Below are 9,266 nucleotides of genomic sequence, written 5' to 3' on the forward strand. Positions count from 1 at the left end.
CAGTCCCTGAGGGGAGATAGTGGCGGGGTATAAAAAAAGTTTAATAATAATAATTTATTAAATTATTTTTATTATTTTGAAGCTATTTCTAGCTGAGGAGAAACAATAAAGCACACCATGTAAGCATTCCTGGTTATTAGTTGCTTGCAGATTAGTAAGAGAAAAATTAGGCTGTCATTCTGTTTGGTAATTGTTGTGAATTGTAAATTAGCTATTGTAAACTAATACATTATTTGAACATACCGATCAATTTTGCAATTACACATAGGTATGAAACATACTCATTGTGCTTGCCATTTTATCCCAGGCTCTTTAATGTCTAAGACATTAATGCCCTTGGGGTAACCTGTATTACTAGAATTAAGTATCCTTGTAGCAGCACAAATATTTATTTATTTATTTGCAGTATTTCTATTCTGCCCTTCTCACCCCGAAGGGTCTAAGAGTGGATCACAGAACACATATATGGCAAACATTCAATGCTGTTATACACTGACAAGACAGACAACTGTACATAGATAAAGCTATATATAGTCTTTCTTGTCTTCAGCATATTAGCAGGCATTTAATGCTGCAATGTATTTTACAAATGGCCCATAAATCAGTTAGTTTGGGCCTCCATATAAACCCTGATCACTTATAGAAGTGTTTCATGTTTCATTGCTTTGAGATGAATCCTGCTTTCAATGCCATGTGATTAAGGTTGCAGCCATGAAGTTATGACATTGTAGTTAAAATCTGCATTTCTTTCTCAAGCAGAGGAATCTAGTAACTTTACAGATTTCCCTCTATTCCTCCAGTTTTAAAGATATTAATCACACATCTGTATACTGTTTTTTACTTTTTTAATCTACTTCAAATACTTCCTAAAATTATAAATACAACCCAGAAGACAATAAATACAAGTACATTTGAAAAGAGCCATAGGTGAAGAAGAGGTGAAATCTGGAGCTATGAAGTCAACATAGTGGAGACTTAACTATAACCCAGTTGTGAGGATGGCAAGAACTCCACAAGTTCTTACTGCCTTAGTTTGGAAAGGCCAGTTTATGCACCTATTACTATAGTTCATGTACCTATTACTATATGTCATGTCTGAGATTACCAAATGCTGTATTCTTAGTTAGAATGCTTCTTATTACTTCTTTTATTGAAGTCTTGATGGAGATTTGAAGTTGTAAGTCTCTGCATTGCAAGGGGTTGGAGTGGATGGTCCTGTGATTCTATTCTATGATTTTCAAGATTCATTTAAGGCAGTGGCTCTCAACCTGTGTGTCCCCAGATGTTTTTGCCTTCAACTCCCAGAAATCCTAATAGCTGGTAAACTGTCTGGGATTCCTGGGAGTTGTGGGTCAAAACCCTGGGGACCCACAGTTTGAGAACCACTGATTTAAGGCAATATGCTGTGCAAATTGTTGATATGAATCTTAGTTGTTTCCATCCATGTTTCTGCACACAGAAACGCAACATTTTCAACAGAATTTTTGGAGGATTTCTCATGAGGAAGGCATATGAATTGGGATGGGCTTGTGCCTACAACTTTGCGTAAGTTATAAGCTGAAACATGTTTCAAAGGGTTGTTGTAGGTTTTTCGAGCTGTATGGCCATGTTCTAGAGCTATCCTCTCAAAGGCACTGAGAGGATAGCTCACCTGGCTCTCTTCTAGACTTCTTTCCTTAGTAGTGGGTGGGAAGGACATCTTTCTCTGTAGATCCAGCGCTACCTGAAGGTCAACCTCTTTACGTATGTTCCCAACACTCATTCACCTTTCCCCCCAATGCCTATATGTGGGGACATTACTTGAGTTTTATAACTGTAGCTTTTGACTGAAAGAGTCTGTGCAAATTATAGCAGCTATGATCCAACTAAATAACAGTCTAAATAGGTATGAATGTAAAATTAATGGGCTTGCCATAAGTCAATATGTGATTTGGATGATGTGTTTTGTGAGCTGCCCCAAGTCCCTATGGGAGATGGTGGTGGGGTATCAATAAAGTTGATGATGATGATTATTATTATTATTATTTACACACAGTCACATAGAAGAAATGTTAAATGTTACACTTGGGGTAGTTGTGATGTTGCTATGATGTTTTCTAATCCCTCATATACCATGAAACTAACCCTTGTAGTAAGTCCTTCCACGTTGATTTGGACTAAATAAGACTTAAAAACCTTTATATGTTGTTGAATATGCAGTGCACCATCCATTAAAAATCCTATATAAAATTGTGTAATTTTGATGCTTTGAACAAACCCACTTTATAAAATAGTCTTCATTGAATGTCTCATTCATGTTCATTCAATATCGTGAAGATATCTGTAACAACAATCCTGGTTTTGTTGTTTCTGTGGCACGTAATTGAGAACATAATGATTTGTAGGTTCTAAAGTATACTTTTTTAAAAATTTCACTCCAGAAACTCCAGACCTTACGTTGTAGCTGTAGATGATATTATGTTTCAAAAGCCAGTTGAGGTTGGATCCTTATTGCTGCTTTCTTCCCAGGTAACACATTTATTTCATTGAACTATTTTCAGACAGCACATTTATATAAATAACTAGCTGTGCCCTGCCACGCGTTGCTGTGGCCTATAGTAAGAGTTTTGAAGTCTCTGCCTGGCCTCACTTCCTCATTTCTTCTCTCTTCCTTTCTTCTCTTGCTCTCTTTCCCTCTTTCTCTCTCACACACTCCTTCCTTTCCCCTCTTTCTCTCTCTCTCTCTCTCTCTCTCGCATCCCTCCTTCCTCCCCCTTCTTTATGCTTGTGTGTTAACTTAAGTATTTTCTGTTGGTCATGGGGGTTCAGTGTGGCAAGTTTGTCCCAATTCTATCGTCGGTGGGGTTCAGGATGCTCTTTGAGTGTAGGTGAACTGTGAATCCCAGTGACTACAACTCCCAAATGTCAAGGTCTATTTTCCCCAAACTTCATCTGTGTTCATATTTGGGCGTATTGAATACTTATGCTAAGTTTGGTCCGGATCCATCATTGTTTGAGTCCACAGTGCTGTCTGGATGTAGGTGAACTACAACTCCCAAACTCAAGGTCAATGCCCTCCAAGCCTTTCCAGTATTTTCTGTTGGTCATGGGAGTTCTGTGTGCCAAGTTTGGTTCAATTCCATCATTGGTGGAGTCCAGAATGCTCTTTGATTGTAGGTGAACTATAAATCCCAGGAACTACATCTCCCAAATGACAAATTCATAATTGTTTGAGTGATGGTCACTCCTTCTGTTGTGAGACGTTGTGTTGTGGAGCCTCCCCCTGCCCTTCCCTTCCCTTCCCTTCCCAGCACTCGCCTCTTTTGCTGCTCTTCCGTCGTCCCTCCCTCTGGCCGGAGTCGTCCAAAAAGGCAAGAAGGAAGCGGGCGGCAGCGGCGCGGCTTAGGCGAGAGAGGGTTCGTGCAGGGCCTAGCCTTCCACTAAGCCTGTCTCGCCTAGATCGTGCTCCCGCCGGGCGGCAGCGGCGTGACTTAGGCGAGAGAGGCTTCGTGCAGGGCCTAGCCTTCCACTAAGCCTGTCTCGCCTAGATCGCGCTCCCGCCGGCTGGCAGGAACGCGGGTTAGGCGAGAGAGGCTTCGTGCAAGGCTAGGCCATTTTGAGGGGGCGGGACAGGCCAGGAAAGGGCGGGGCTTGGAGGGGAGGAAGAAGGAGGGGGAGGAGGTGAGATTGGGGAAGAAGAAGGAGGAGGTAAGAAGGGGAAGGGAGGGGTGTAGAGTTAGCGGCGTGTGTGTTTGTGTGGAAGGGAGGGGGGTTTGTTACCGGCGTTTGGTTGTGTTGCGGGGAAGGGAGGGGGTGTATGTTAGCGGCGTGTGTGTTTGTGTGTTGCAGGGATGGGAGGGGTGGTGAGTTAGCGGCGTGTGTGTTTGTGTGGAAGGCAGGGGGGTTTGTTACCGGCGTTTGGTTGTGTTGCGGGGGAGGGAGGGGACGTGTCTTACCGGAGCTGCGTTGGAGGAGGGAAGGAGTGTTTCAGGGCCGGAAGGGGTGGGGGAAAGTTGCGATGCGTGTGTGTGTGTGTTTGTGGGCGGCGACGTGTTCATGCTGGGCGATGGAGGGAGGGATGTGCGTTGGCCGTTCGGCCATGTGTGTGCGCGCGCTGGGGGCTTTTTCTCCAGTGCGCATGCTCAGTTGTTTTGGCGATTTATCGTTGTGTTGTTGTGTTGTTTTCAATTCTGAGTGGATTAGTTTGTACCGAGTGGGTTGTCCTTGGGGCATGGCAATTTTGGTTCAGTTTCGTTGGGGGGTTGTGGAGTTATGCGGCTCCGTACGACGCCCCCTACAGATTTATATTATAGATTGAGTTTACTCTGATAATGGAGAAGTGCCTCGTCAGAGATCTTCACAAACTGATGTTATGTTTGCAAATCCAGTAATTTTTTAATCCTATTTTTTAAAGGTATGCTATACCGAAAATAATTACACTCAAGTTCGGGTGCATAGTGAAGTTTACGATCCGGATTCCAGAGTGCATCATACAACCAATGTCTTTCATTTCACATTTATGTTAGAAATGGATATACCAGATATTGTCCCCAAGACATATGGTGGTGAGTAGACGTTAGCATTCTTTGCAGCAACTGTGTGAGTGCTGGTGTGTCATTAATTTAAACATGTAAGAATATTTGCTTGGTTAGGATCATGTGCCCAAGGAAAGAATTAACCATGTGTTTTGTTTCCCATGTTTCCTTTATTCTCCCTCCTTCTCCATCTGAGGTTATTTATTATCTAAATGTGTTCTCACGGTACAAGTCTTAAAATTCAATTTGAATGCTGATCAGTAACTCAAATACTATTTTTAGTATTTTTCAATACTAATTTGACAATTGAAAAATCCTAAAAATTGCAATATTCTAAATACTAAAATTTCAGTATTAATCTGATAATAGGGCCCTCTGGTGGCACTATTGAACTTGCTGACCATAAATAAGATTGGTGGTTCAAATCCAGAAGAGTGGGGTGAGCTCCTGCTGTTAGCCCTAGCTTCTGCCAACCTAGCAGTTCAAAAACATGCAGATGTGAGTAGATCAATAGCTACTGTTTCAGTGGGAAGGTAATGGCACTCCATGCAGTGATACTAGCCACATGGCCTTGGAGGCATTTGTGGACAATGCCTCTTTGGCTTAGAAGTGGAGATGAGCACTGCTCCCTGAGTTGGACATGACTAAACTTAAGGTCAGGGGAAATCTTTACCTTTATAATCTGACAATGTATTTGCTCTTTTCATATGAACAACCTTAATTAGGAAGGACGACTCCCAATAATAACAAAGATAGGGTAAGCACTTAACTTTATCCCAACTTTGGAAAGAGAGGAGTTGAAAAAAGAAAAAAAAATGAACCTACAATGTGTAAAGGCAATGTCATGAAATGTGTGACTGAAGTGCTTTAATTTCAAGCAAACCCGGCAGCCTTATTTTCTGCTTACTTAGAGTGGCGTTCTTATCTTTATTTTCCAAACTATATCTTTATCTTTATTTTCCAAACTATATACAAGTTCAAACTCACCTGTAAGAGGTCCAGTGAAAGAGGAATAAATCATGGCGCCTGAGACATACATATGTTCTTCTTATCAGATCTCATTATTCAAAGACTGCCTAAAGATATGACATGCAGTTCTTCTCCTCTACCTTCACCTGTTAGATGTTGTATACCATCTTAGTTTTAATTTCTAGTCTATTTTTAAGAGTTTTAAGAGCTTATTATGTTGTAAATGTGTGTGTGGCATTGTGTTATGTTTATTCAAGTTTGCTATTTTTATAATTTTATTGTTTGTTTACCCACTGTTAGATTTGTTATTGGTTGTTTTTGACACTGTGTTATTTCCGCTGGAAAGTGCCCTGAGTCTCCTTGGGGAGATAGGGCAAGTTATAAATAAATAAATAAATAAATAAAATTATTATCTTGGTCTAGGCATGTCCAGACCACTCCTCTGTTCTTAACCCTTTTATGCCTGGTTTTGGATACTGCATGATTAACAGAATGGATTTTTAACTTTTTACACATTCATCTATCTAAAGCTTTGACAGGTATACGATCAATGTAATAAGCCTTGTCATTTTAGGGAGGTGGAGAAAGATCAATATAGGTGCTTTCAGTTTGACAAATACTATTGTATATGACCTAATTCTTCTGTTTTTATTTTGTTCCAGAATCCATGTTGTATTTGGATGGGAAACGGCATTTTGAGTCAGCTATGAAAGAAAACAAGGCATAGTTATCAACACAATAGAGTACAGCAAATTTATCATTTTCAGGATTGTCTTGGAAGTTTCAAGAACATACTTATCAGAAGAACATGGGGCAGAATATCTGAAAACATGCATCATGAATGCAAAAATACTACAAAGCATTTCATTTTCTACATTGATATTCTACTTTATTGCTATTTATATAAATAAGTTTATGCTGATTTTGATCATTTTTTATGCAAGGAGGGAGGGTTTGTATCATGTCTATCAAAGTTGCCAAAAAAGTGAACAAAGTTTTGATGAGGGGAAATAGGGAGTAATATGGAATCCTGTTTTAAAGTTTTTTTTCTTTTTGACCCATTAGTACTGATTCATATACACTTACATTCTTTAACACGATTGGATTATTAAACTGACTTATATTTAGCTACATCAGCTGTAAACATGATGTCACTTGCATTATGGAAAAGGCACTTCATGTTTCAAAAGCCAATTGAGGCTGGAATCCTTATTGCTGTTCTTCTCAGATAACAAATTTATTTTATTAAACAATTTTGAGACAGCACATTTATATAAATAATTGAGCTTACTTCGATATGGAGAAGTGCCTCATCAGACCTTAATTTGGCCAGCGTGGCCCAAATATCACTCATGAAGTAATAATTCTGAGTGGACAACATAAAATTCTTAAGTGTCAAGGCTTGACAAATTAGTCAGTATGTATTTGTAGAAATCACCCCTCCTATAATTGTTTTTATAACTATTAAATAGCTTTACAGTATGGCCTTATTTAAGCTGCTGACCGCCCTTCAGAACAAATCATGAACCATGGAGAGTTGGAAAATAATAACGGATGAGTATTGATTGTATTCCATTCAAGAGACAGTTTTCCAAAAAATCTATCGTTGGTCACAACTGCCATAGGATGCTGCTTTGAACTTGGTTAAATTTTATCAAGGGTTCACCATGAATCCAGCCTAGGATCCATTCTCACAGATGCTGAAATGTTTTCATAAATAGGTATTCTTTAATATATATATTTTTAAAAAATCTGTCTAACTGAAGTTATATATTGATTTTTAAAATGACACCAGGTACAGAAATATATGCTAAGTTTATTGATGTCCTGTTTCTTACTATTGTGTTCATAGTATTGATGTGCTCAAGAAGGCAGTTTTCAGGTCCAATGAACCTTTGGCAATGTCCTGAGGTTCCCTGAAAACATGGCAAGTTTTTTAAATTATTAAAGATAGACAAGGAATATTGAAAGCTCATCTGGCCAGTTTTGATCTTCAATGCAGCGTGAAGTTGCAAAGTACTGATTGTATTCTAAACTAAGTTCACAAATCAGCCATTAAATGCAATAGAGAATAAGCATGTCAGATCTAAAACACATGTATTTTGCAGCGTATGAGGTTCCTAATTAAATCACAGGTATCTCTAGTTTTGTGCATCTTAGATTTTGGGGAAAGATATTTCTACAAATTGTCAATTCCCAGGAAATTGCCTGGTAGACAAACAGAAATTAGTGCTTGGGATTAGGAAAAAAATACCAATGGTTTAACCTATGATAGCATAATATATTCTGGTGCAGGAATGCAATCCTCTTTCTTTTCATACAGCGGGAAAATATTTCTGGTGAAGGACAAGAGTGTAAACAAACCTGTTATTATTTTCAGTAATGTCTGTTAACTGCTTCCTATATTTTTCCGACATCTAATCTGCTTTAACTGCATGTGATGTTCGTTCTATTGAGAAAATGTTTAGATGTTCAAGCCACTTTAGGCAGGATGTTAAATTTAAACTAATATAGTAAGGTGAAAACACTAGGTCTTCACTGTTTTTCAGACTCCGCACAAGACAAATGGAATGCCTTTTTAACAGGTGGCCTTTTAATGCTGAGCTTACCATGAGAGTTCTCCCAAATGAAGCAAAAGTAAAGTTTTGGTTTATTGAAGATGAATTACATTTATTAATTGTACTTCATCTCATCTCATCTTTAATTACTTATTAATCGCCCTCCATCCGAGATATACTTCAGATATCTTGATTATGTGGTCGAATTATTTACCACAAGGATGCTTTTACCAGTGTTTTGCTGCTGGACATTGTTGGGTCATATTCTCGAGCAACACTTTCTTCTGTAATTAGACACAATCAGTACCCAGACAGACTGTATCAGCTACTACTGAATATTCTATTCCTATTTGAGACAGAACATTTGGTTTTCTGCAGAAGTTCCTTTTCGGCAAGACAAAAGAAAATGCCCATTACTGTTTTTCTGGAGATAAGGCCTCTCAGTCATATCCACCCTGACTTGTTCCTGTGTTTTCTGAATTCTAAGATATGCTCCCTGCCCCCTCTATATAAACATCTCTAAAAATGGGCTGCATCTTTGAATCATGGTGCCTTTTTCTATATAAATAAAGCATTTTTCTGGAAATAGTGTGCTTCTTACAATCAATGGTGTCTTGGAATCAAAGAAATACAGATAGTTATATGGATGTGTTTTGCTTTTTTTGGTCTGTTAATTCTTTTTATCTCCTTTTTAAAATTCTGGTAGCATTTTGAAGTATTTGCTGAGAAAGCACATGTCCGCTTTAGTGCTTCCAAAAAAAAGAAAAGAAAGCAGCTCCCCCTGGTGGATGTTGGAAGTACAGTCTTGACCACTTGTGAATGGGACAAATTGCACAACACAACCTTGGTTGTCCTTCCTCCGAGAACTAGTGGATATGGAAAAAAGGATAATTCTGGCATTTTATTTAATGTCTTAAAGGATGTTTAATTTTACTTTTATAGCACTTAGCTATAGTTGGATTTCACAGGCTCTGAAATTAATTAAGCTGATAAAAGTGTATCCTATTGATACAAAATACATACCGGTATTTATAATTGGTTTTTCGTTACTGTCCCTTTCACTTTGTACATACAGAATTTCAGTTCATTGAAAGCAATCTAGTCTTTGCTGCACTGTCCAATAAGTGGATTTAGAATCAAGTTCCATATTAAGTTACTTTATTAGAATCTAAGCAATCTGCAAGACATTGAACTCAAGAGTAACGTGCTTATTTTTGAGTAAACA

At 38.6% G+C, this 9,266-nt stretch overlaps 1 protein-coding gene across 2 annotated transcripts in view; it reads left to right on the forward strand.

Annotated features, from left to right (window-relative positions):
• Positions 1-8,627, forward strand: part of ACOT9 (acyl-CoA thioesterase 9) — a 30,180-nt gene extending 21,553 nt beyond the window's left edge. For both annotated transcript variants that reach the window (XM_060770105.2, XM_060770107.2), the window contains 4 exons: positions 1,460-1,545; positions 2,421-2,508; positions 4,394-4,544; positions 6,146-8,627. In XM_060770105.2, coding sequence (XP_060626088.2) covers positions 1,460-1,545; positions 2,421-2,508; positions 4,394-4,544; positions 6,146-6,210 — 390 coding nt within the window. In that variant the 3' untranslated portion in view covers positions 6,211-8,627. The remainder of the gene's footprint in view (positions 1-1,459; positions 1,546-2,420; positions 2,509-4,393; positions 4,545-6,145) is intronic.
• The last annotated feature ends 639 nt before the right edge of the window (positions 8,628-9,266 follow it).

This window comes from Anolis sagrei, chromosome 3 (assembly GCF_037176765.1).
Source record: "Anolis sagrei isolate rAnoSag1 chromosome 3, rAnoSag1.mat, whole genome shotgun sequence".
Classification (NCBI taxonomy): domain Eukaryota; kingdom Metazoa; phylum Chordata; class Lepidosauria; order Squamata; family Dactyloidae; genus Anolis; species Anolis sagrei.